Below are 27,442 nucleotides of genomic sequence, written 5' to 3' on the forward strand. Positions count from 1 at the left end.
GAGGAGCCAGTGCACACCACCTGATCTGGAAAAGCTTTACTTTTTGTGCCCTGTCTCCTGCGGAGCCGCTATTCCCCATGGTCCTTTCAGGAACCCCAGCATCCACTACGGACTCCGAGAAATAGAATTATCGGTAAGTAAATTCTTATTTTCTTTGTAAGGATATTCGTTTGCCTATCCCAAGCATGTTTAAATTGCTCTACTGTCTTAGCCTGTACCACCTCTGAGGGGAGGCTATTCCACCTATCCACTACCCTTTCTGTGAAGTGATTTTTTTTTTTTTCTCCTTAAATTTCTCCTGAACCTGCCTCTTTCCAGTATCAGTGAATGTCTTTGAGTTCTAATACGTCTCCTCTTTAGAAGAATGTTTCCCTCCTGTACTAGGTAAAAACCCTTGGTATATTTGAATGTTTATATCATGTCCCCCCTTTTCCGCTCCAGACTATAGGGGGTATGCAATTAGCTCCATTTTTTCGCCTAGGTGAAAACTGAGCTTTTTCGCTATTTTTAGTGCAAATGGAGATTCGCCCTATGCAATAGCAGGGCAGGATTTTCGCCTAGGCGAAAAATGTAACAAGGGCGGAAAACACGTGGATCGGCCAATCCACTTGTTTTCCGTTCTAAAATGAGGGCCAGTTTCACCAATTTTGAGGCATTTTTTACCAGTGCCTTTTCACTTAATAAAAAATGTTTTGGCAAAAATGCCTTAAAAACTGCTAAAAAAGGCCCTAATTGAATACTCATGTGGGGCGAATTCATTAGCTCTGAAATGATCGGAACTAACTGCATACATCCCTATACGTGTTAAGATCTTGTAATCTTTCCAGGTAAGTTTTGTGATGTAGGCCATGCACCATTTTAGTTGCCCTTTGTACACTCTCCAATGTATTTATATCCTTCTGGAGATATGGACTCCAGAATTGGACACAGTATTCCAAATGAGCCCGTACCAATGACCTATACAGTGGCATTATGACCTTTATTTTATTTATTTATTCTTTAAAATTTTATGCTCCTGATTCCCTGTCACTGTGCAACCAAGCTTCTAACTTACCTTCCTCATTGTTTTGTAGCATTATACTCCTTTCAGACTGCCTAAGGGCGGGTTGCACCCGGAAGCCTGTCACTGGAGCTCCCAGGGTGCAACTCGCCTCAGGTGCCCGTCCACACACAGTGAATGGGAAACAGGTCGCATCGACACTGCTCCCGTTCACACCGCACAGAGAGCCGGGTTGAACATGTGTTCAACCCTGCTCGCTACTTGAGTTGGAATACCAGGTCGCTTGACCCGGTATTTCAACCCTGGCACCTTTCAGACCGCACATGAACACAGGTTATGTGTGTTCATGTACCAGTAACCCATGTTCATAGCTGGCGGTCTGAAAGGGGTATTACTTTCCTGCCTTTAAGTCACTTAAAATAGTGACTCCTAGATCCCTTTCCTCCTCAGTAGTTTCCAGTATAGTGCTATTAATACTAAGAATGCACTCCATTTACTACAACTGTCTATTTACTATCTTGTAACCAGGATCTTATCCATTTATCTGTTTTTATAGTCCAATACTAGGCATTTGAGTTTATTTAGCAGTAGGCGATGTGGGAAAGGTGTCAAATGCCTTACTAAAGTCTAGATAGGCTACATCTGTCTCTCCCTTGCTAAAATGAAACTACTGAATGTAAGCACTGAGCTGCTTGCCATACACATCTGTAAATGGAGCAGCACCTTAACCTGTTAAACCTGTTCTAGGAAATAATATTTAATTTGCTCACACGTCATCTCGTCTGTCCTCACTGACTGTTACCTTACTCAGTACAACAAACATATACAGTAGCTCAGAACAACATCCATGTGATCATATGACAATCTGGTGACCCCTGGCAGCTAGAAGCTGATGTAATAAAGAATGGTATAAACAGGTGATCACTTTAGAGGGAGCTGAGGGTGGGTGGTTTCTATAGAATGTACATTCAGAGCGCTTCTAATTTAAAGTCCCACTTAATTTACAGGCACATTCTATGTCATTTCATTGAGGATGGTGATTTTATAATGGTAGGGAGTAAAATGAGAATGTGTGTATGTTCTGTCTGCATTGCTGTACAATACACTGGTTTTTTGGGGGGGAGTGGGGGGGGGGGTTAGGATGCATCAAATTGATTTATATATTCTAGCACACGACACGTATAACTATAACATTCAGTGATGGCTATATTTCCCTCCCTCCATGTATCGTGCTAGCAGGTACTGGGATCATTTGCAAAGTGCACCTACTGAGAAATGCAAAACTGCACCTAGAAGCGTAGCCCAGCACACGTTAGGTGCATGCCTGCCCTGTGTAATCTAGAAGCACATGTGAGTGTACAGAAAGGTAAAAACATGTGCAGGGATGCTGTGTGGAACTTGTCTGTCACATGAAACTACAATCTCCTACCACTTTAGTTAACCAGTCCTTTCAATAAGAAAAAACATTCTTCAATTTTTCTACTTTAGATTCGGAGTTTAGCCTGAGTTATGGACTACATGAGTCAGGACGGGGGCAGATGGGGTCTGTCTATATAATGTGGCAGTTTTGTCTATGTGTAGTGTTTCTTTACATTTCTAGGAGTGTTCCTGGAAACGGAGACCTAAAAGATGCCCTATGTATTACATAGGATGAGACCCAACGACATTTTGCAAACTTAAAATCAGAATGTGTTCTTTAATGTCTTACAGTAAACAAGCACATTCCACCACCTCTTTCCTCTGCTTGAGCATACTGCTGTGCGACAAATGGCGCCATTTAGCTGTGCACTTGGTAGAAATCTAGTTATAAAGGAAAGTGCATGCAGGTTTTACACTGCGAAACGGATGATTTGCACTTTGTAAATTACCACGTTCGAAGCATTAACTTTGATATCCCCCCATCCTAGTGCCACAACTAGCAAATAACAAGAGCCTTTTCACTTCTACAGAACCTCTGCATCACTGAAAGTTAACTGACCTACCAGTGGCAAAACTAGTAGGTGGTGGGCCCAGGCGATACCCCACACCCACTCTAATTATTTTACTTATTGACTCAGTGTAGGCACGGCTGTGCTAATGCAGAGCAGACTCCCTGTCATTGATGTGACCAGGGCTGCGCTCGCAGCTAACATGCAATGCCCCCTCCCTCTTCCTTCCCTGCAGCTTGCATAGCCAGTATGTGTACAATTAGTCTGCGCAGGCTATTACTGGCCATTTGTCGGTGGCAGGCACAGTCCATGTCAGTGAGCTGCGCCATGGAGAGTCTTGACGGTAGCTGCGGATCACCCAGCAGTGGGCGGCCTTCTAAGATAGGTGGCCCATGTTATTCCACACCCCAATGGCGGGGGGGCTCTGAGTCAACCACTACTGTTGCCGACTCTCCCTGATTATCCAGGCGACTCAAGACTTTCTGACGGTTGTTTCAGACTCATGAGAGAATAGATCAACCTACCAGTTCTTGAAAGGGCAGTAGAGTGCCTGACCGGGCCCGGGTACTTTTCAAGGGGTGTGGCCTAATCACAGGAGGCTTGGCCCTGCACACGTAGAAAAAAATATTACTTTAAGCCCCTCCCTGGACATAGGGGGTCATTCCGAGTTGATCGCTCGCTAGCAACTTTTTGCAACGCTGCGATCAGATAGTCTCTGCCTACGGGGGAGTGTATTTTCACTTTGTAAGTGTGCGAACGCTTTTGCAGCCGAGCAGCACAAAAAAGTTTTTGCAGTTTCTGAGTAGTTCTGGACTTAGTCAGCCGCTGCGATCACTTCAGGCTTTTTGGTCCCGGAATTGACATCAGACACCCGGCCTGCAAATGCTTGGACACACCTGCGTTTCCCAAACACTCACAGAAAATGGTCAGTTGACACCCATAAACGCCCTCTTTCTGTCAATCTCCTTGCGATCGGCTGTGCGCATGGATTCTTCGTACAATCCGTCGCCCAGCACCGATCCTCTTTGTACCTGTACGACATGCCTGCACATTGCGGTGTATACGCATGCGCTGTTTTGCCAAGTTTTAACCTGATCGCAGCACTGCAAAATTGTTAGCGAGCAATCAACTCGGAATGACCCCCATAGTGCAGTCCAGATCACAGCAGCTTATGCTGGGTTGAGAAGAGCTGCTGCTGCCAGATGGGGTGGGGGAGAATCGGGCACCTGCTGGGCCCCTACATCAGGCCTGGGCCCGGGTAAATAGTACCTGCTCCCTCCCCCTTGGCAACTGCTTTTGATACTGTGTATCAATCCTTTTTTATGTTGTATGAAATTTAAGAGTTAAGTTTTAGATTTCATTATTTCAAGTGTGCCCCAACACAGAGTCTTTCTTTCCCTCTTGTCTCATATCCATACGTCCCACTGACTCTGGGAGCACCACCAACTTCGGAGGCTAGATACCGATCTCAGGGATTATTTTATTAACTCCTTTATTGTTGGTTTCATAGAGGCCATACACAAAAGAGCCCATATTCTCAATATTTACTTTGGTCCTGTGCGGTACCACACAATTCTATTGTTGTACCTCAAATGATCGGAAACCATTGTGCTTCCATTATAAGTATTGTATAAACGGAGTGTGCAATGCTATGATTGGGTTAAAATATTTTTTCCATGAAAATCACCATATTAAAAATGTTTTTGATTGGTCTTTCAGGGTATGGGCTGAGGTTCTTCACAATGGCAACTACTCCTGTAATAAGATCCAAGCTGTCCAAACTGGTGGATGAGGGAGAACAAGGTACAGACCAGTAAAATTTGTGTTGTGCATGTAGATGAATAACTAAAGCAATATACGTGTAACCACAAATACCCTTGGTGTGGAATTTAAACATGCACTTTACCCTGCAATCTCCTCAGCGGACAAAGGTTGATCGTTGGTAATCTTTACAGTCAGCTTTTTCTCTCCAAAGCTGCTGCACTAGAAAATCACAGCTGAAATAGGAAGAGTTATTGTGGTTTGTGAGTTTAAGGAAGCTGCATGCCAATGTGCAGTGTTACCTCACAGTGCAGAGGAACAATGCTTAACCAAAGTACACCGAAATCTCTGCTTCCCAGTCCACATCTCTTCTCTGGAACATATTTATTTTCCCATGACACACTAGTAGTACGTTATTGTAATAAATAGAACCAGAGTCCTGTATAAATATCAGTTTGTTTGAGAGCCAGCAGAGATTACAGGTAATTAGTGTAATTTACAATTTAAATACGAACATACGATTTCCATTCTATGCATTCCTCTCGCATTACAGGCTTTTCCCATGCTGGACTCCTCGATTTCCATGACCCCTATATTGGAAATCACTGTCCCCTATATTGGGAATCACATTTAGCACCAAATAACTGTAAATATAGACTACATTAGTGACCTAAAAAGAATACTATACTTCTTGTCAGATACTATGGGTGTGTTAGCAATAGTTAAACATAATGATATGTGTAAGATCACATTCTGCTGAAACCAGTCACCCTGACCACACTCCTGCTATCTGTGTAATGCATGTGGTCTTGATGCTGTATTGAATCTCACATAGAGTGCAGCCACACAGAGAGAGAGTTTTATTTTTCAATTAATATTTCTCTGGCTGGGTCCACAGGATTATCCACAGGATAACATTGGGATATTGTCGAGCGACAGCGAAAATGGCACCATCACGGTCATGAGCTTTCTGGCCTCCCAGGATGCATTGGGGCCTCCACTATATAGTCCCACCCACTGACTCAGTCAGATCAATTTTTTGCTTGGTGCGGCAGGAAGCCGCATGGTCACAGGGCTGCTGTGAATAAAGCAGCCTACAGCTTTTATTATTATTTTATTTTTATAGACTTACTATATTTTTTAGAGCAACTTCTCTTAACAGCGTCTTAAACGCATATTAGAAAGAGTCGCTCCAACAACTCCCCACCGGGTCACAACAACGCTTACCTTCGGGTATCAGTGCTGTCTCGACGGACGTCTGTGTCGGATGTTCTAGCAGGACCAGCAGACGTAACCAGGCTGTGGCCGGAGCATGGGGAGACGGTGCGTCTATGGACTTCCTCTTACTAGAGGGGTCAGGACACAGCTACACTGATTTGGTGGAGACTACAAACAGTGTGTTGATGCGCCGAACATCTCGAGTGTGACAGCGCTACGCTCTGGGGATCATAGGCGCCAGGACTAGGTAGAGGCCGCGATCCTGGGAGTTTAAGTCAACAGGGGGTTTCAGACGCTCTCCTGGCCGTCCCTCCTCCGAGTTTATGGCCAGTTCCCGCGTGTCTCTCGTTAAATGAACTAAATTACCTCACTTCCAGCTCAAACGCTACCACGAGGGTACTCGGTCGCAGCTTATACGCTGCGGTTGTGTACACTGGATATAAACCCGCCAGACCGAGTCGCAGGCCTTAGCGTCTGCATACACGTGGAAGTCGCTCAGCGTCCGTGTCCGTTGGTGAGCGTCCATGTCCGTTATCAGTTATCAAGAGCGGCAGTGTACAGCAGTAGCGTCTGAATCCACTCAGCGTCTTACGAGCGTATTTGCTTGGATATGGAAGTGTGGTGAGTCTCCCTGTATCCCACTCTCTGGAGGCAGGGTATACAGTACTAGAAATTCTCTCTACTTCTCAGTATGCATTGTTAATTTTTAGTACCTATTGCATATGAGACCTGTATATTACTGTGTTTTCTGCATGTTATGTTGAAAATAGAACCAGTTAAAACAGAAGTACAATTTTCCTACTTATGTATAAGTTATTATGGAGGTTGTATTCTCATATGACAATGTCTAATGCTTTAACATGTGACTGACTGCTAGTATGTGTGCTGACTTTTCTGTGTAATGTCAGTCCTGTTCTGACCCTCAAATCAGGTGCACTGTGGTCAGATTGATCTCACCTCTATATACTGACATATAGGGTGTTCTTCAGTCACAAATTGTGTAGTCGATAACAGGTTAATACCATGTCTGTGAGCGGCAAAAGTGATGAGGAGAATTTATCAAGCACTCCTATAGCCCTAACATGCTTATCTTGTTAGTCAGCGGTAATTGATATGAATCAATTGGTCACTTAGGAGGGTTTGTGTGCAAACTGTTTCGCTTTTCAGCGAAGTAAAAAACAGGAGTTGGTTCAACCACCAACAGAGCCACCATGGAATATGTTCGCAAAGACTCTGTCTTCAATAGCGGACCGGTTAGCTCCGGTAGCACCATTTCAAGGGTTAGGTTACACTATGAACCCATACATGCAGCTCCCCTCCTATGGTTTGGTTCCAGTAGCCTCTACAAGCAACCAAGGGGCAGGTAAGACTAAGACAGATACGTCTTTGTGGCAGACTACACAAGATGATACATCGGATGATGATGAGGAAACAATAGATTCAACTCCGTATGATGATCAGTCGCAGAGCTTTAGTTCAGAAGATGTAGCTGAACTTATTAATGCCGTGAAGGCTGTGCTTTCTTTGGAAGAGCCAGCCAAGACAGCGTTAAAAGCAAAGGCACCTGTATTTAAGCGAACAAAATCGGTGAAAGCTGAATTTCCAGCGTCAGATGAGTTGACGGAAATGATAGATGAGTCTTGGGCAGCGCCCAGTAAAAAGTATAAGATTCCTAAGAGATGGGATTCTTATTATCCATTTCCTGCTGGGGATTGTTCGAAGAGAGAAGTTCCTCCAAAAGTAGATGCACATGTTCTGCGACTCGTGCATAAATCTGCTTTACCACTGTCATCTACCTCTTTGAATGATGTCACAGACAGAAGGGTAGAGAGCCTTTTGAAAAATATTTTTTCTCTAGTAGGAGCAGTGGTAAGACCTGCTATGGCTTCAGCCTTGGTAGCAAAGGCTATGGGCGAATGGATAGAGGAACTAGAGAACAGCATCCCTTCTCCTACTGGGGAGCAAGAGGATCGTTTTTACAGTTTAAGACAATCTGCCCAGTATTTGGAAGAAGCAGCAATTGATGTAGGTACAGTTGCTTCTAAAGCTTCAGCCTTGACAGTAGTCGCTCGTCGAGCAATTTGGCTACGTACCTGAAAGGCAGATGCGGAATCCAAGAAAGAATTGGAAGCATTGCCTTTTGTGGGTAATATATTATTTGGAAAACCTTTATCGGATATCCTAGAATCAGAGGCTGAATCGAATCCGGCTACCTATAACCCTAAGTCCAAAGGTTTAAAATTGTGCTCATTTCGCTGGCAAAGCAAAGCAAAAGCTATAAACAACCCCAGTTTAAATCCAGGGGTAGGTAGCAGTGGGCTAGCAAAAAGCCAGCTTCTAAACCTGAACAGAAACCCTCAGCCTGAAGAGACGGGCCTCCGCCTGGAGGATTCCAGGGTTGGGGGCCGACTCCTTCAATTTGCACACATATGGCAACAGTCAACAGCAGATGCCTGGGTGCAGAAGGTAGTATCTCAGAGGTATGGGTTCCCATTCAGGAGGCAGCCGCCTCAAAGATTTTTTTGCACCAGTCCGTCTCGTATAGAGTCGAAGGCCAATGCCCTGCAAGAAGCAGTCCAAAAATTACTGCAGTCAGGTGTGATTGTCCCGGTACCTCCATCACAAAAGGGACAGGGGTATTACTCCAATCTATTTCTAATCCAGAAACCAAATGGGTCATATCGACCAATTCTAAATCTGAAAATGTTGAACAAATACATATGGATCCCGAAGTTCCACATGGAGACGTTACGCTCCATAATGTTGGCTATGGAACCGGGAGATTACATGGTATCTCTGGATGTACGGGATGCTTACCTACATGTGCCTATAGCACTGTCAAATCAGTGTTACCTCAGGTTTGCCATCCTCCAGGAACATTTCCAGTTCCAAGCTCTGCCTTTCGGGCTAGCTACAGCACCCAGGGTGTTTACCAAGATCATGGTGGTTATGGCAGCTTGTCTGCGCAAGCAGGGGATAAGAATATTCCCATACCTCGACGACCTGTTAATCTTAGCACAATCGCAAAATTTACTGTTCAGCCATCTTCAACAGACGATAGTTTGTTTACAGAGACACGGGTGGCTCATAAATTGGGAATATTCGTCCCTGAATCCGTCACAGCGGATGGTTCATTTGGGGGCCATATTGGATTCAGACCTACAGAAAGTTCTCTTACCAGAGAAAAAGATAGTCAAGGTGCAGGTCATGGCTCAGGAAGCGTTGCAAGCCCAAACAATGTCAGTCCATGCAGCAATGCGACTGTTGGGTCTGATGGTATCAACCTTCGACATGGTGGAATATGCGCAATTCCACTCCAGACCATTGCAGCACCTTATTCTGGCCGAATGGAACGGAAATCATCAGACGATAAAGAAACAGATGATGGCCCTCATTCCGAGTTGTTCGCTCGCAAGCTGCTTATAGCAGCATTGCACATGCTAAGCCGCCGCCTACTGGGAGTGAATCTTAGCTTATCAAAATTGTGAACGAAAGATTTGCAATATTGCGAAACGACTTCTCTGTGCAGTTTCTGAGTAGCTCGAGACTTACTCTTCCAGTGCGATCAGTTCAGTGCTTGTCGTTCCTGGTTTAACGTCACAAACACACCCAGCGATCGCCCAGACACTCCTCCGTTCTCCAGCCACTCCCGCGTTTTGCCCAGAAACGGTAGCGTTTTTTCACACACTCCCATAAAACGGCCAGTTTCCGTCCAGAAACACCCACTTCCTGTCAATCACATTACGATCACCAGAACGAAGAAAAAACCTTGTAATGCCGTGAGTAAAATACCAATCTTCATAGCAAATTTACTTGGCGCAGTCGCAGTGCGAACATTGCGCATGCGCAATAAGCGGAAAATCGCTGCGATGCGAAAAAAATTACAGAACGAACAACTCGGAATGACCACCGATAAAGATTCCAGTAAAGGTAAAAAGGTCTCTAGCGTGGTGGCTACAGACAGACCATTTAAACAAGGGGAGACCCTTTTGGATAAGAGTGTTAAGTCCTGACAACAGATGCCAGCCTGCAAGGCTGGTGGGCGGTACTCGGAAGCCTATGGTTCCAGGGAAAATGGACCGCAAGGGAAAGTCGCCTGCCGATAAATCTGTTGGAGATAAGAGCCGTTTACTACAAGGAAGACCAGTCCAGATCCGCTCAGACAATGCGACGGCAGTAGCATACCTCAATCATCAAGGAGGAACTCACAGCAAGAGGTTTGTTTACTAATATTCGTGTTTTGTCCGTTTTGAAGGGTGTTTGAACTCGAATGGTATCGGGTGCATTTTACTGCAACTTTTTGAATCCTGATACGGTGATTCACTAAGCTGCCGAGTTTTGCACAATCGTTTTTTCCGATGTCGATGTGATTCATAATATCAGGCAGTGTTTTACGGGAGTGATGAGTAAAACACTGCCTGAAAAAACACAAGGAAACCCGGCCGGATCTGTGAGATCCGTGCAGGGCTTCATTGTGTACCTTAAAAAGTTGATTAAGGTCTTTACAATCCTGGAAAAAATTGCGTGGGGTCCCCCCTCCTAATCATAACCAGCCTCGGGCTCTTTGAGCCGATCCTGGTTGAAAAAATATGGGGGGGAAAATGACAGGGGTTCCCCCATATTTAATCAACCAGCACCGGGCTCTGCGCCTGGTCCTGGTTCCAAAAATACGGGGGACAAAAAGCGTAGGGGTCCCCCGTATTTCTGAAACCAGCACCGGGCTCCACTAGCTGGGGAGATAATGCCACAGCCGGGGGACACTTTGATTTCTCTGACGTCCTAAGTGGATGCTGGGGACTCCGTAAGGACCATGGGGAATAGCGGCTCCGCAGGAGACAGGGCACAAAAGTAAAAGCTTTAGGATCAGGTGGTGTGCACTGGCTCCTCCCCCTATGACCCTCCTCCAAGCCTCAGTTAGGTTTTTGTGCCCGGCCGAGAAGGGTGCAATCTAGGTGGCTCTCCTAAAGAGCTGCTTAGAGTAAAAGTTTTGTTAGGTTTTTTATTTTCAGTGAGTCCTGCTGGCAACAGGCTCACTGCAACGAGGGACTTAGGGGAGAAGAAGTGAACTCACCTGCGTGCAGGATGGATTGGCTTCTTAGGCTACTGGACACTAGCTCCAGAGGGACGATCACAGGTACAGCCTGGATGGGTCACCGGAGCCGCGCCGCCGACCCCCTTGCAGATGCTGAAGAGAGAAGAGGTCCAGAAATCGGCGGTCCATTGTAACCAATGGTGGGAACTTTGTGGTCAGCGGTGAGGTTACTTTCGGTCAACCGCTGACCACAAAGTTCCCACCATTGGTTACAATGGAGCGCATAGGCGCTACATTGTATCACTGCCGTGTGCTGCCTGACCGACACTACAGGAGCACACAGCCAATCAGGAGGGTGCCACGACGTGGCGCTCCCTGATTGGCTGAAGGAACCCTCTTAGACAGGAGTCAGGGGGGGGGTCCTGGCAGTCGGGGAAAGGGGTCCCATGTGAAAACATGGGGCCCCTTTCAGTGCGTGGTCGGGTTTGCGTTTTATTTTTTTGACAAGTACGTGGATTATACAGAGAACAGAAGAGGACCGATCTACACTGGATTATGTGAGTATAATTTTTTCCACAGGTACCCCATGGATTCTACATGGAGAAGAGGACCGACCCTCGTGTGAACATAGGTAAGTATGTATGTTTGGAGGTGTGCATGTATGTAATAAACTTATACTTTCAAGGTGTGTGTGTCCTGTTTTTATTGGGGTATTTTTTTAGTAGTAGTACTACAGGTGCCAGCGGGCCCGGTTTTCCACCGCATGCTGGTACTTGTGGTTCTCCAAGTGCCAGCTTGCGGGGGAGGCTTGCTGGGACTTGTAGTACTGCTACAAAAAACAATATTCACATTTTATCAAAAGGCTATCAGCCCCCCATCCGCCGCCCTTGGATGGGGGGGGGACAGCCTCGGGCTTCACCCCTGGCCCTTGGGTGGCTGGTGGGGGGGACCTCTTGATTGAAGGGGTCCCCACTCCTCCAGGGTACCCCGGCCAGGGGTGACTAGTTGGGGTTTTAATGGCACGGCCGCAGGGACCGATATCAAAGTGTCCCCCGGCTGTGGTATTATCTCCCCAGCTAGTGGAGCCCGGTGCTGGTTTCAGAAATACGGGGGACCCCTACGCTTTTTGTCCCCCGTATTTTTGGAACCAGGACCAGGCGCAGAGCCCGGTGCTGGTTGATTAAATATGGGGGAACCCCAGTCATTTTTTTCCCCATATTTTTTCAACCAGGATCGGCTCAAAGAGCCCGAGGCTGGTTATGATTAGGAGGGGGGACCCACGCAATTTTTTTTTTCTGATTTTAAACTAAACAGACCCTTTCCCATAGATAACCATGCACAGATCTCACTGATCCGTGCATGGTTATCCAAACTCGACTGGAAAAAGCAGGTCTATTTTTTTGCTGCTTTTTTTAACGATTCGAAAAAAAACAGACCCACACTTGAACACTCAGAAACTAACACCCAAATACGAATGAATAGTGAATGGCCATATTCTATTAAATAACAGCCGCGTTTGACCGATGGTCTATTCATTCGTATTTCGGGACGTTGTCATTCAAACCATTACGAATAGACCAGACACTGCCGAGATTGGTGCTTAGTAAATTCCCGGATTGGGACTTAGAAAAAAAAACACAAATCGACCAAACTCGGATTTTTAGTAAATACTGGCCCAAGAGTCTGATGGAGGAAGTAACTCCCATTCTAAAATGGGCAGAACTCCATCTCCCGGCATTGTCAGCAGTATTTGTCCCGGGTGTACTAAATTGGGAAGCGGATTTTCTCAGTCGGCACACCATTCAGGAAACCGAATGGGCACTACACCCAGAAGTGTTTCAGACACTGGTGAACAGATGGGGTCTACCGGAGATAGACCTTATGGCGTCTCGTCTAAACAACAAAGTTCCGAGGTACGGATCAAGAACAAGGGACCCAGGAGCGGTCCTGGTAGACGCACTGTCAGTAGAATGGAGGTTTCAGCTGGCATATCTGTTCCCTCCAATATCTCTGTTACCCAGAGTAGTGAGAAAGATTAAACAGGCAAATGGAGCAATCATTCTAATAGCTCCAGCTTGGCCAAGAAGGCATTGGTACACAGATCTGTTGAGAATGTCCGTGGAAGCACCGATACTGCTCCCTCAACGTCCAGATCTGTTAATGCAGGGTCCTTGTTATCACAGTCATCTGGATCGCCTATCTTTGACGACGTGGCTGTTGAAACCTCTATCTTAGAGGCTAAAGGATTTTCGAAACAAGTAATCCAAACCATGCTTAAAGCAAGAAAGCCTTTTTCGGCCTGTGTGTATCATAGAATATGGCAAGCCTATATTCACTGGTGTACTGGAAAAAATTACAATCCGAGATCTTTTAAAGTAGCTAGGATTTTGGATTTCCTTTAGGCAGGATTGGATAAAGGGTTGAAAGCTGCTTCCTTGAGGGTTCAAGTCTCAGCGTTAACTGTATGGTTTCAGCAGAAGATTGCTGATTTACAGGATGTACGTACATTTTTCCAAGGAGTAGTACATATTCAACCTCCATTTGTTCCTCCTGCAGCTCCCTGGGATTTGAATTTAGTTCTTAAATTTCTCCAGGGTCCTTTGTTTGAACCACTTGAGAGAGCAGATCTTAAGTGGTTAACGGTTAAAGTTCTTTTTTTACTGGCAATGGCGTCAGCCAGAAGAGTGTCAGATTTAGGAGCATTATCATGTAAGTCTCCTTTCCTAAGTTTTTTCCAGACAGAGCAGTTCTCAGAACGAGATCTAGCTATCTTCCAAAGGTGGTATCAAAGTTTCACCTGAATGAAGAAATTGTAGTCCCAGCTTTTCAGATATCGGGACTATCTGCGGGAGAAGCGTCGCTGGACGTGGTCCGGGCTTTAAGAATATACATAGATCGTACTAGTGCCATCAGTAAAACAGATTCTCTCTTCATCCTCTACGGATTCCATAGAAGAGGATAGCCTGCTAGTAAACAGACGCTGGCGAGATGGCTCCGAATGGTAATAGCAGAAGCTTATTCTCATGCAGATCTCCCTATTCCGGCTAATGTCTCTGCACACTCTACACGTAAGGTAGGTCCTTCTTGGGCAGCACAGCAGGGTGCTTCAGCAGAACAGATATGAACAGATATGTAGGGCAGCCACATGGTCTTCCATAAACACATTCATTAGACATTATGCCTTGGATACTTTTGCCTCTCATGACGCAGACTTCGGGCGAAAGGTCCTCCTGTGCAATCAGGAGCGTCCCCACCACTAAAATGGCTTTGGGAATCCCAATGTTATCCTGTGGATAATCCTGTGGACCCAGCCAGAGAAATATACGTTATGGTAAGAACTTACCGTTGATAACGTGATTTCTCTTATGTCCACAGGGATCACACCCTGACGCATCTGATTTGAGGATCTAGACAATCACTAAACCTCTTCCTTCTTGTATGGAAGGGTGTGCATGTGTGTTCTTATCGCCTGTACAAGTCTCTACCTAATGTTCCTGCCTAAAATCGCTGTGGAAAGAACTGATCTGACTGAGTCAGTGGGTGGGACTATATAGTGGAGGCCCCAATGCATCCTGGGAGGCCAGAAAGCTCGTGACCGTGTTGGTGCCATTTTCGCTGTTGCTCGACAATATCCCAATGTTATCCTGTGGATACCTGTGGACATAAGAGAAATCACGTTATTAACAGTAAGTTCTTACCATAACGTATATTTTTCTTTCAGTACAACTCATTGCATTTCTCCCCAAGCTCATCAGTACATAGGGCCTTAGTCAGGTTTGTTAGCAAACCAAAAAAGTTAGCAACTGGGCAAAACCATGTTGCACTGCAGGTGGGGCAGATGTAATGTGCAGAGAGAGTTAGATTTGGATGGGATGTGTTCAAACTGAAATCTAAATTGCAGTGTAAAAATAAAGCAGCCAGTATTTACCATGCACAGACACTATATAACCCACCCAAATCTAACTCTCTCTGCACATGTTATATCTGCCCCCCTGCAGTGCACATGGTTTTGCCCTATTGCTAACTTTTTCGATTTGCTAGCAAACCTGAATAACCCCGCTTATTGGGAAACGCATGTTACAAGTGTATTTTTGGCAATCCAATTATATTTCATCACGTGTGTTTCTCACACACAGTAATTCCAGCGCTTGCACAATGTTGGACAGCTGTAGTATAATTAGAATTTGATTGCAAGACTGGTAAAGTTGGTAAAGAGGCAAAGTTATGAACAACATATTAATAATTTAAAAGAACCCATAAATGAATGCCTTTCCTACAAGACATGGGGTATCATACCTTCTAAAGACGGCAGGTGGAGAAGATGTGCGTAATAACCAATCAGATTCTAGCAATCTTTTCATAGAATGTACATGATCAATAATAGATATAAGCTGATTGGTTGCTATAGGCAACTTCCCCACTTATCTTATTGAGTCTGTTTGATACATTTACCCGATGGCATCTATAGCTACCATTAGCGGATAACATTAGCATCTAGAACAGGCATTCCCAACCTCAGTCCTCAAGGCACACTAACAGTGCAGGTTTTAGTGATATCCAGGCTTCAGCACAGGTGGTTACATCAAAATAACTGAGCTACTAATTAAGTATTTTGTGCTCAAGCATGGATATCACTAAAACCTGGACTGTAAGTGTGCCTTGAGGACTGAGGTTGGGATTGCCTGGTCTAAAAAAAACAGAAGTAACAATATTATAAATTCCAGCCCCACTATGTAACAATACACGTCATTCAATTTTAGTCCCTTCACTATTAAAATGATAATTTTACACCAAAGGTAAAATGTATATCAATGTACCAGTGACCCCATGACGGACCGCACATCACACTTTCAGTATACACAAGGCCAGCATTCTGGAAATGTTTTAATTACTATATGCTTAAGAGCACCTGTTGCTCTGGATTTGTATTTAAAAGTACAAGTAATACCCCAACCCCCCCCCCCTCCCCCCCACCGACCACCCGCCTCAACTGTATGCCACCACCACAACCCCAACCCCCTTCCATTTCCCCCCCTGTCAGCTCTTGCTATTACACATTCCCACCCCAACTCCAGCGTTCCATTGGCTGGCTGCAGACACTACCACAACTACCCCTGGACCATGGGCGGGTGCTAACAAACATTTCCATCAATGTATCAGGAACCGCCGGGCCCTAAGTGTCCACTTCGGTTCATTTGCAGTAAATCCGCTACTGCCACTGATATGTTCACATTGATTGACCTGAACACTTTATGTAATATGAAAGCTCTTCAGTTCCTTCTGGCTGTTACTGTATCATTTATATTGTCAATAATATGGAGAAAAAAATATTTCAAGCTCTGTGTTATCCCTTTGTTGTCCACAGGTGCATTATTTTCTGTTGTCGCTTGTGTTGAAGGAGTCTCCTTTATATTGGCCACCAGTATCTTTAATTCTCTGTATCCGGCAACGCTGTACTTCATGAAGGGATTCACCTTCTTGTTTGGAGCCGCTGTCCTACTGATCCCAGCTGGAATAATTGGGTAACTGTCACACTCCACTATTACTACTGAATAATGTCTGCTTCAGCGCTGCCTTGAGCAATGAAAACCTTATCTTAGGGCTTCGCTCTACATGTTTTCATCTGTAAGGTGAATATTATATTACGTTTTTGGGGTAAATACATTACCAGGCACCTGTTGTGCTGGTAATTCTCTTCCTACTTCACCTCTACACCCAGGCAAGGCACGAAGCAATAGTGACCAGATGTATCATCATCTTGTTGGCCTGTCTCTATTGCGCAAATATAATATAAACAATGTGTTCTAAATATGAACTCTGCAAGAATTTATTATTAGAGTAAATTTACAAAGCTCAGCTTTTCAAAGCTGCCATGATTTCAGTGGCTGGATTTTAATAATATTAAATGCAAAACCAGGCGGATTTTGTATTTTAACATGATTGCTCCTTTAAAACCAGTAGCCGATACCATTGGAATATGCAGCAGCATTGAAAAGCGCTGATTATTAAATTTACCCCTTAGTGCACACATTGTGTTTCAATTAGGAATACCTGTCTAGCATCTCATAGAGCACCCATTCAGATCATTAATAAATCGTTATACATACTATGAGAACTGCGGCACCTTACATCTACTTGATCAGTTCATTCATTCAGTGGTGGAACTATCGAGTGGTGGGCCCAGGTGCAACAATATGCATTGGGCTCTCCCCCCCCCCCCCCCCCCCCCACACACACACACACACCCATACGCACCCAAGATTAGGTAAATGCATCAGAGCTGTAACCAGACATTGGGGCCCTGCAATATATTAAAAGCAGACCAAGTGCGCGCCAAAAAATGAGGTGTGGCCTCTGTGAGAAGAGGCATTGCGAGACAATAGTATCCCTAAATCAAATGAAGCTACAAAGTAGTATTCCTTATTCACATTATGCCCACACAGTAGTGTTGCCCCTTACGCAGTATGCCCACACAGGGGCTGCAGGCAGTTACTCGGAGACACTTCCATGATTCTGTGCCCGCTCTTGTTTTCTCTAACGTCCTAGTGGATGCTGGGGACTCCGTAAGGACCATGGGGAATAGACAGGCTCCGCAGGAGACATGGGCACTTTAAGAAAGAATTTAGATTCTGGTGTGCTCTGGCTCCTCCCTCTATGTCCCTCCTCCAGACCTCAGTTTTAATCTGTGCCCGGACGAGCTGGGTGCTGGTTAGTGAGCTCTCCTGAGCTTGCTATAAGAAAGTATTTTGTTAGGTTTTTTTTTGTTTTCAGGGAGCTCTGCTGGCAACAGACTCCCTGCTTTGTGCGACTGAGGGGAGAGAAGCAGCCCTACTCTCTGCAGATAGGTCCTGCTTCTTAGGCTACTGGACACCATTAGCTCCAGAGGGATCGTACACAGGATCTCACCCTTTGTCGTCCGATCCCGGAGCCGCGCCGCCGCCCCCCTCGCAAAGCCGGAAGACAGAAGCCGGGTGAAAGAAGCAAGAAGACTTCGAAATCGGCGGCAGAAGACTCCAGTCTTCACTGAGGTAGCGCACAGCACTGCAGCTGTGCGCCATTGCTCCCACACTACACCCACATACTCCGGTCACTGTAAGGGTGCAGGGGGGGGGGGCGCCCTGGGCAACAATTAGAGACCTCTTTGGCAAAAGTTTGCATAATATACAGTTGGGCACTGTATATATGTATGAGCCCCCGCCAAATATGGTACATGAAAGCAGGACAGAAGCCCGCCGTCGAGGGGGCGGGGCTTCTTCCTCAGAACTCACCAGCGCCATGTTTTTTCTCCACAGCACAGCTGAGGGGAAGCTCCCCAGCCTCTCCCCTGCAGTTACACGGTAGAAGAGGGTAAAAAGAGAGGGGGGGCACATAATTAGGCGCAAAAATCAATATAAACAGCAGCTACTGGGTTAACATTAAGTTACTGTGTTATTCCTGGGTTAATAGCGCTGGGGTGTGTGCTGGCATACTCTCTCTCTGTCTCTCCAAAGAGCCTTATGGGGGAATTGTCTTCAGATGAGCATTCCCTGAGTGTGTGGTGTGTCGGTACGTGTGTGTCGACATGTCTGAGGTAAAAGGCTCCCCTAAGGAGGAGATGGAGCAAATGTGTGTGAGAGGGTGTCTCCGTCGACAACGCCGACACCTGTTTGGATATGTGTAATTAAGTGCTAAGGTGAATTTATTGCACAAAAGATTAGAGAACAGACAGGAAATCTACCAATGCTGTCCCTATGTCGCAGAGACCTTCAGAGTCTCTCAATGCTCACTATCCAAAATAATAGACACTGATATCGACACGGAGTCTGACTCCAGTGTCGACTACGATAATGCAAAGTTACAGCCAAAATGGCAGAAAAGTATTCAATATATGATTATTGTAATAAAAGATGATTTGCATATCACTGATGACTCGTCTGTCCCTGACACAAGGGTACACATGTTTAAGGGGAAGAAAGCTGAGGTAAATTTCCCTTCTCTCATGATGAAAAAGGGTGGGAATCTCCAGACAAGAGACTGCAGTTTCCCACAAAGAATTCTCAGGGAGTATCCTTTCCCCACTAGGGCCAGGATACGATGGGAATCTTCCCCTAGGGTGGCACGTTTGCCCAAAAGGTAGCCCTGACGTAACAGCTATTCTCAGGGATCCTGCAGATAGCGTGCACATTCTGGTACACTACTCAGACCGGCGATTGTGTCGGCATGGGTTTATAGCGTTGTGGCAGCGTGGACAGGTACCTTTATCAGCAGAGATTGAGACCCTAGTATATATATATATATATATATATATTTCTCTAACGTCCTAGTGGATGCTGGGGACTCCGAAAGGACCATGGGGAATAGCGGCTCCGCAGGAGACTGGGCACAAAAGTAAAAAGCTTTAGGACTACCTGGTGTGCACTGGCTCCTCCCCCTATGACCCTCCTCCAAGCCTCAGTTAGATTTTTGTGCCCGAACGAGACGGGTGCAGGCTAAGGGGCTCTCCTGAGCTGCTTAGTGTAAAAGTTTAAAGTAGGTTTTTTATTTTCAGTGAGACCTGCTGGCAACAGGCTCACTGCACCGAGGGACTAAGGGGAGAAGAAGCGAACTCACCTGCGTGCAGAGTGGATTGGGCTTCTTAGGCTACTGGACATTAGCTCCAGAGGGACGATCACAGGCCCAGCCATGGATTGGTCCCAGAGCCGCGCCGCCGGCCCCCTTACAGAGCCAGAAGAGTGAAGAGGTCCGGAAAAATCGGCGGCAGGAGACGTTCCTGTCTTCAATAAGGTAGCGCACAGCACCGCAGCTGTGCGCCATTGCTCTCAGCACACTTCACACTCCGGTCACTGAGGGTGCAGGGCGCTGGGGGGGGCGCCCTGAGACGCAATAAAACACCTTTTTTGGCAAAAAATACATCACATATAGCTCCTGGGCTATATGGATGCATTTAACCCCTGCCAATTTTTCCATAAAAAAGCGGGAGAAAGGCCGCCGAGAAGGGGGCGGAGCCTATCTCAGCACACTGGCGCCATTTTTTCCTCACAGCTCCGTTGGAGGAAGGCTCCCTGACTCTCCCCTGCAGTCCTGCACTACAGAAACAGGGTAAAACAAGAGAGGGGGGGCACTAAATTGGCATATAAATATATACAGCAGCTATATTAGGGAAAAACACTTATATAAGGTTATCCCTGTATATATATAGCGCTCTGGTGTGTGCTGGCAAACTCTCCCTCTGTCTCCCCAAAGGGCTAGTGGGGTCCTGTCCTCTATCAGAGCATTCCCTGTGTGTGTGCTGTGTGTCGGTACGTTGTGTCGACATGTATGAGGAGGAAAATGGTGTGGAGGCGGAGCAATTGCCTGTGTTAGTGATGTCACCCCCTAGGGAGTCGACACCTGACTGGATGGTCTTATGGAAAGAATTACGTGATAGTATCAGCACTTTACAAAAGACTGTTGACGACATGAGACAGCCGGCAAATCAGTTAATACCTGCACAGGCGTCTCAAACACTGTCATGGGCTCTAAAGCGCCCGTTACCTCAGGTCGATACAGACACAGACACGGACACTGACTCCAGTGTCGACGGTGAGGAAACAAACGTATTTTCCAGTAGGGCCACACGTTACATGATCACGGCAATGAAGGAGGTTTTGAACATTTCTGATACTACAAGTACCACAAAAAAGGGTATTATGTGGGGTGTGAAAAAACTACCCGTAGTTTTTCCCGAATCAGATGAATTAAATGAGGTGTGTGATGAAGCGTGGGTTTCCCCCGATAAAAAACTGCTAATTTCTAAAAAAAATTATTGGCATTATACCCTTTCCCGCCAGAGGTTAGGGCACGTTGGGAAACACCCCCTAGGGTAGATAAGGCGCTCACACGCTTATCAAAACAAGTGGCGTTACCGTCTCCTGATACGGCCGCCCTCAAGGAACCAGCTGATAGGAAGCTGGAAAATATCCTAAAAAGTATATACACACATACTGGTATTATACTGCGACCAGCAATCGCCTCAGCCTGGATGTGCAGTGCTGGGGTGGCTTGGTCGGATTCCCTGACTGAAAATATTGATACCCTGGACAGGGACAATATATTATTGACTATAGAGCATTTAAAGGATGCATTTCTATATATATGCGAGATGCACAGAGGGATATTTGCACTCTGGCATCAAGAGTAAGTGCGATGTCCATTTCTGCCAGAAGAGGATTATGGACGCGACAGTGGTCAGGGGATGCGGATTCCAAACGGCATATGGAAGTATTGCCGTATAAAGGGGAGGAGTTATTTGGGGTCGGTCTATCGGACCTGGTGGCCACGGCAACGGCTGGGAAATCCACCTTTTTACCCCAAGTCACCTCGCAGCAGAAAAAGATACCGTCTTTTCAGGCTCAGTCCTTTCGTCCCCATAAGGGCAAGCGGGCAAAAGGCCACTCATATCTGCCCCGGGGCAGAGGAAGGGGAAAAAGACTGCAGCAGACAGCCTCTTCCCACGAACAGAAGCCCTCCCCCGCTTCTGCCAAGTCCTCAGCATGACGCTGGGGCCTTACAAGCGGACTCAGGCACGGTGGGGGCCCGTCTCAAGAATTTCAGCGCGCAGTGGGCTCACTCGCAAGTGGACCCCTGGATCCTGCAGGTAGTATCTCAGGGGTACAAATTGGAATTCGAGACGTCTCCCCCTCGCCGGTTCCTAAAGTCTGCTTTACCAACGTCTCCCCCCGACAGGGAGGCTGTATTGGAAGCCATTCACAAGCTGTATTCCCAGCAAGTGATAATCAAGGTACCCCTCCTACAACAGGGAAAGGGGTATTATTCCACGCTGTTTGTGGTACCGAAGCCGGACGGCTCGGTGAGACCCATTTTAAATCTGAAATCCTTGAACACTTACATAAAAAGGTTCAAGTTCAAGATGGAGTCACTCAGAGCAGTGATAGCGAACCTGGAAGAAGGGGACTATATGGTGTCTCTGGACATCAAGGATGCTTACCTCCATGTCCCAATTTGCCCTTCTCACCAAGGGTACCTCAGGTTTGTGGTACAGTACTGTCACTATCAGTTTCAGACGCTGCCGTTTGGATTGTCCACGGCACCCCGGGTCTTTACCAAGGTAATGGCCGAAATGATGATTCTTCTTCGAAGAAAAGGCGTCTTAATTATCCCTTACTTGGACGATCTCCTGATAAGGGCAAGGTCCAGAGAACAGTTAGAGGTCGGAGTAGCACTATCTCAAGTAGTACTACGACAGCACGGATGGATTCTAAATATTCCAAAATCGCAGCTGATTCCGACGACACGTCTGCTGTTCCTAGGAATGATTCTGGACACAGTACAGAAAAAGGTGTTTCTCCCGGAAGAGAAAGCCAGGGAGTTATCCGACCTAGTCAGGAACCTCCTAAGACCAGGACAAGTGTCAGTACATCAATGCACAAGGGTCCTGGGAAAGATGGTGGCTTCTTACGAAGCGATTCCATTCGGCAGATTCCACGCAAGAACTTTTCAGTGGGATCTGCTGGACAAATGGTCCGGATCGCATCTTCAAATGCATCAGCGGATAACCCTGTCTCCAAGGACAAGGGTGTCTCTCCTGTGGTGGTTACAGAGTGCTCATCTCCTAGAGGGCCGCAGATTCGGCATTCAGGATTGGGTCCTGGTGACCACGGATGCCAGCCTGAGAGGCTGGGGAGCAGTCACACAGGTAAAAAATTTCCAGGGCTTGTGGTCAAGCATGGAAACGTCACTTCACATAAATATCCTGGAACTAAGGGCCATTTACAATGCCCTAAGTCAGGCAAGACCTCTGCTTCAGGGTCAGCCGGTGTTGATCCAGTCGGACAACATCACGGCAGTCGCCCACGTAAACAGACAGGGCGGCACAAGAAGCAAGAGGGCAATGACGGAAGTGACAAGGATTCTTCGCTGGGCGGAAAATCATGTGATAGCACTGTCAGCAGTGTTCATTCCGGGAGTGGACAACTGGGAAGCAGACTTCCTCAGCAGACACGATCTTCACCCGGGGGAGTGGGGACTTCACCCAGAAGTCTTCCACATGATTGTGAACCGTTGGGAAAAACCAAAGGTGGACATGATGGCGTCCCGCCTCAACAAAAAACTGGACAGATATTGCGCCAGGTCAAGGGACCCTCAGGCAATAGCTGTGGACACTCTGGTAACACCGTGGGTGTACCAGTCAGTGTATGTGTTCCCTCCTCTTCCTCTCATACCAAAAGTACTGAGAATCATAAGAAGGAGAGGAGTAAAGACTATACTCGTGGCTCCGGATTGGCCAAGAAGGACTTGGTACCCGGAAATTCAAGAGATGCTCACGGAAGACCCGTGGCCTCTACCTCTAAGAAAGGACCTGCTCCAGCAGGGACCATGTCTGTTCCAAGACTTACCGCGGCTGCGTTTGACGGCATGGCGGTTGAACGCCGGATCCTGAAGGAAAAAGGCATTCCGGATGAAGTCATCCCTACCCTGATCAAAGCCAGGAAGGATGTAACCGTGCAACATTATCACCGTATTTGGCGTAAATATGTTGCGTGGTGCGAGGCCAGGAAGGCCCCTACGGAGGAATTTCAACTGGGTCGATTCCTGCATTTCCTGCAAACAGGACTGTCTATGGGCCTCAAATTAGGGTCCATTAAGGTTCAAATTTCGGCCCTGTCAATATTCTTCCAAAAAGAACTAGCTTCTGTTCCTGAAGTTCAGACGTTTGTCAAGGGAGTACTGCATATACAGCCTCCTTTTGTGCCTCCAGTGGCACCTTGGGATCTCAATGTAGTTTTGGGTTTCCTAAAATCACATTGGTTTGAACCACTCACCACTGTGGACTTAAAATATCTCACATGGAAAGTGGTAATGCTGTTAGCCCTGGCTTCAGCCAGGCGTGTCTCAGAATTGGCGGCTTTATCCTATAAAAGCCCTTACCTAATTTTTCATACGGACAGGGCAGAATTGAGGACTCGTCCTCAATTTCTCCCTAAGGTGGTTTCAGCATTTCACTTAAACCAGCCTATTGTGGTGCCTGCGGCTACTAGGGACTTGGAGGATTCCAAGTTGCTGGACGTAGTCAGGGCCCTGAAAATATGTTTCCAGGACGGCTGGAGTCAGAAAATCTGACTCGCTGTTTATCCTGTATGCACCCAACAAGCTGGTTGCTCCTGCTTCTAAGCAGACGATTGCTCGTTGGATTTGTAGTACAATTCAGCTTGCACATTCTGTGGCAGGCCTGCCACAGCCAAAATCTGTAAAAGCCCATTCCACACGGAAAGTGGGCTCATCTTGGGCGGCTGCCCGAGGGGTCTCGGCTTTACAACTTTGCCCAGCAGCTACTTGGTCAGGGGCAAACACGTTTGCTAAATTCTACAAATTTGATACTCTGGCTGAGGAGGACCTGGAGTTCTCTCATTCGGTGCTGCAGAGTCATCCGCACTCTCCCGCCCGTTTGGGAGCTTTGGTATAATCCCCATGGTCCTTTCGGAGTCCCCAGCATCCACTAGGACGTTAGAGAAAATAAGAATTTACTTACCGATAATTCTATTTCTCATAGTCCGTAGTGGATGCTGGGCGCCCATCCCAAGTGCGGATTGTCTGCATTACTTGTACATAGTTATTGTTACAAAAATCGGGTTATTGTTGTTGTGAGCCATCTTTTCAGAGGCTCCTTCTGTTATCATGCTGTTAACTGGGTTCAGATCACAAGTTGTACGGTGTGATTGGTGTGGCTGGTATGAGTCTTACCCGGGATTCAAAATCCTTCCTTATTGTGTACGCTCGTCCGGGCACAGTATCCTAACTGAGGCTTGGAGGAGGGTCATAGGGGGAGGAGCCAGTGCACACCAGGTAGTCCTAAAGCTTTTTACTTTTGTGCCCAGTCTCCTGCGGAGCCGCTATTCCCCATGGTCCTTTCGGAGTCCCCAGCATCCACTACGGACTATGAGAAATAGAATTATCGGTAAGTAAATTCTTATATTATATATATATATATATATATATATATATATATATATATATATATATATATATATATATATATAGAGAGAGAGAGAGAGAGAGATATATTAAAGATGCTGTCTTAAGAGATATAGATAGATAGATAGATATATATATATATATAATATATATATACATATATATATATATATATATATATATATATATATAAAACATGCCCAAAGAGACATGAGTCTACTGGGTCCTAGAGTCAAAGCTATGTCGATTTCTGCTTGACGTGTCCTGTAGAATATGCAATGGACAGATGATGCCGACTTAAGAGGCATATGGAAGGCTGAGGATTGTGTGGAGAAGGGTTCTCGGACCTGGTCTCCACAGCTATAGCTGGTAATTCTGATATTTTGCCTTATATTCCTGCACAGCCTAGGAAAGCACGACATTATCAAATGCAGCCTTTCGAACAAAGAAACCAGAAAGTCCGAGGTGCTTCCTTTCTTGCCAGAGGAAAGAAGCTGCACAACACAGCTAGTTCCCAGGAACAGAAGTCCTCCCCGGCCTCTACTATATCCACCGCATGTCGCTGGGGCTCCACAGGCGGAGCTAGGCCAGGTGGGGGCACGCCTTCGTAAGTTCAGCCACAAGTGGGTTCACTCCCTGTTAGATCCCTGGGCAGTAGATATTGTGTCTCAGGGATACAAGCTGGACTTTGAGGAGATGCCCCCTCACCGACGGCCCTGCCGGCTTCCCCCCACGAGAGGGAAACCGTGTTAACTGCAATTCACAAATTGTATCTTCAACAGGTGGTGGTCAAGGTTCCCCTCCTTCAACAAGGAGGGGGTTATTATTCGACCATGTTGTAGTCCCGAAACCAGACGGTTCGGTAAGACCCATATTGAATTTAAAATCCCTGAACATATACCTGAAAAGGTTCATGTTCAAGATGGAATCGCTAAGAGCGGTCATTGCAAGCCTGAAAGGGGGAGATTTTATGGTGACTCTGGACATAAAGGATACATACCTTCATGTCCCCATTTATCCACCTCATCAGGCGTACCTCAGAATTGCGGTACGGGATTGTCATTACCAATTTCAGACGTTGCCGTTTGGGCTCTCCACGGCCCCGAGAATATTCACCAAGGTAATGGCGGAAATGATGGTGCTCCTGCGGAAGCAAGGTGTCACTATTATCACGTACTTGGACGATCTCCTCATAAAAGCGAGATCAAGAGAGCAGTTGCTGAACAGCGTATCACTTTCTCTGGAAGTGTAACGGCAACGCGGCTGGATTCTATATATTCCAAAGTCGCAGTTGGTTCCTACAGCTCATCTGCCTCTCCTAGGCATGATCCTAGACACAGACCAGAAAAGGGTTTATCTCCCGATAGAGAGAGCTCAGGAGCTCATTACACTGGTCAGGAATCTATTAAAACCAAAACAGGTGTCAGTGCATCACTGCACTCGAGTCCAGGGAAGGATGGTGGCTTCATACGAGGCCATTCCCTTCGGCAGGTTCCATGCGAGGACCTTCCAATGGGACTTACTGGACAAGTGCTCCGGATCACATCTTCAGATGCATCGGTTAATCACCCTATCCCCCAGGGCTAGGGTGTCTCTCCTGTGGTGGCTGCAGAGTGCTCACCTTCTCGAAGGTCGCAGATTCGGCATTCAGGACTGGGTCCTGGTGACCACGGATGCAAGCCTCCGAGGGTGGGGGACAGTCACACAGGGAAGAAATTTCCAACAACATCCTCGAACTAAGGGCCATATACAATGCCCTACGTCAAGCGGAGTCCCTGCTTCACTACCAACCGGTTCTGATTCAGTCAGACAACATCACCGCAGTGGCTCATGTAAACCGCCAAGGCGGCACAAGGAGCAGGGTGGCGATGGTAGAAGCCACCAGAATTCTTAGCTGGGCGGAGAATCACGTAAGCGCACTGTCAGCAGTGTTCATTCCGGGAGTGGCCAACTGGGAAGCAGACTTCCTCAGCAGGCACGACCTCCACCCGGGAGAGTGGGGACTTCATCAAGAAGTCTTCACGCAGATTGCAAGTCGGTGGGAACTGCCACAGGTGGACATGATGGCATCCCGCCTCAACAAAAAGCTGCAGAGATATTGCGCCAGGTCAAGAGACCTACAGGCGATAGCTGTGGACGCACTGGTGACACCGTGGTGTTCCAGTCGGTCTAGGTATTTCCTCCTCTTCCTCTCATACCCAAGGTGCTGAGAATCCATAAGAAAAAGAGGAGTGAGAACAATACTCATTGTTCCGTATTGGCCAAGAAGGACTTGGTATCCAGATCTGCAAGAAATGCTCACAGAGGACCCGTGGCCTCTGCCTCTAAGACAGGACTTGTGCAACAGGGGCCCTGTCTGTTCCAAGACTTACCGTGGCTGCGTTTGACGGCATGGCGGTTGAACGCCGGATCCTAGCAGAAAAAGGCATTCCGGATGAGGTCATTCCTACGCTGATAGAGGCTAGGAAGGATGTGACGGCTCAACATTATCACCGTATATGGCGAAAATATGTTGCTTGGTGTGAGGCCAGGAATGCCCCTACGGAGGAATTC

The 27,442-nt window shown here is 46.7% G+C and overlaps 1 protein-coding gene across 1 annotated transcript in view; it reads left to right on the top strand.

The window, feature by feature from the left end:
* SLC46A1 (solute carrier family 46 member 1) overlaps window positions 1-27,442 on the top strand; it is a 59,348-nt gene that overhangs the window by 21,010 nt on the left and 10,896 nt on the right. Inside the window, exons 3-4 of the mRNA XM_063955984.1 lie at window positions 4,648-4,731; window positions 16,305-16,461. Of these exons, the coding sequence (XP_063812054.1) occupies window positions 4,648-4,731; window positions 16,305-16,461 (241 nt within the window). The remainder of the gene's footprint in view (window positions 1-4,647; window positions 4,732-16,304; window positions 16,462-27,442) is intronic.

Source organism: Pseudophryne corroboree, chromosome 2, assembly GCF_028390025.1.
Source record: "Pseudophryne corroboree isolate aPseCor3 chromosome 2, aPseCor3.hap2, whole genome shotgun sequence".
NCBI classification, from domain to species: domain Eukaryota; kingdom Metazoa; phylum Chordata; class Amphibia; order Anura; family Myobatrachidae; genus Pseudophryne; species Pseudophryne corroboree.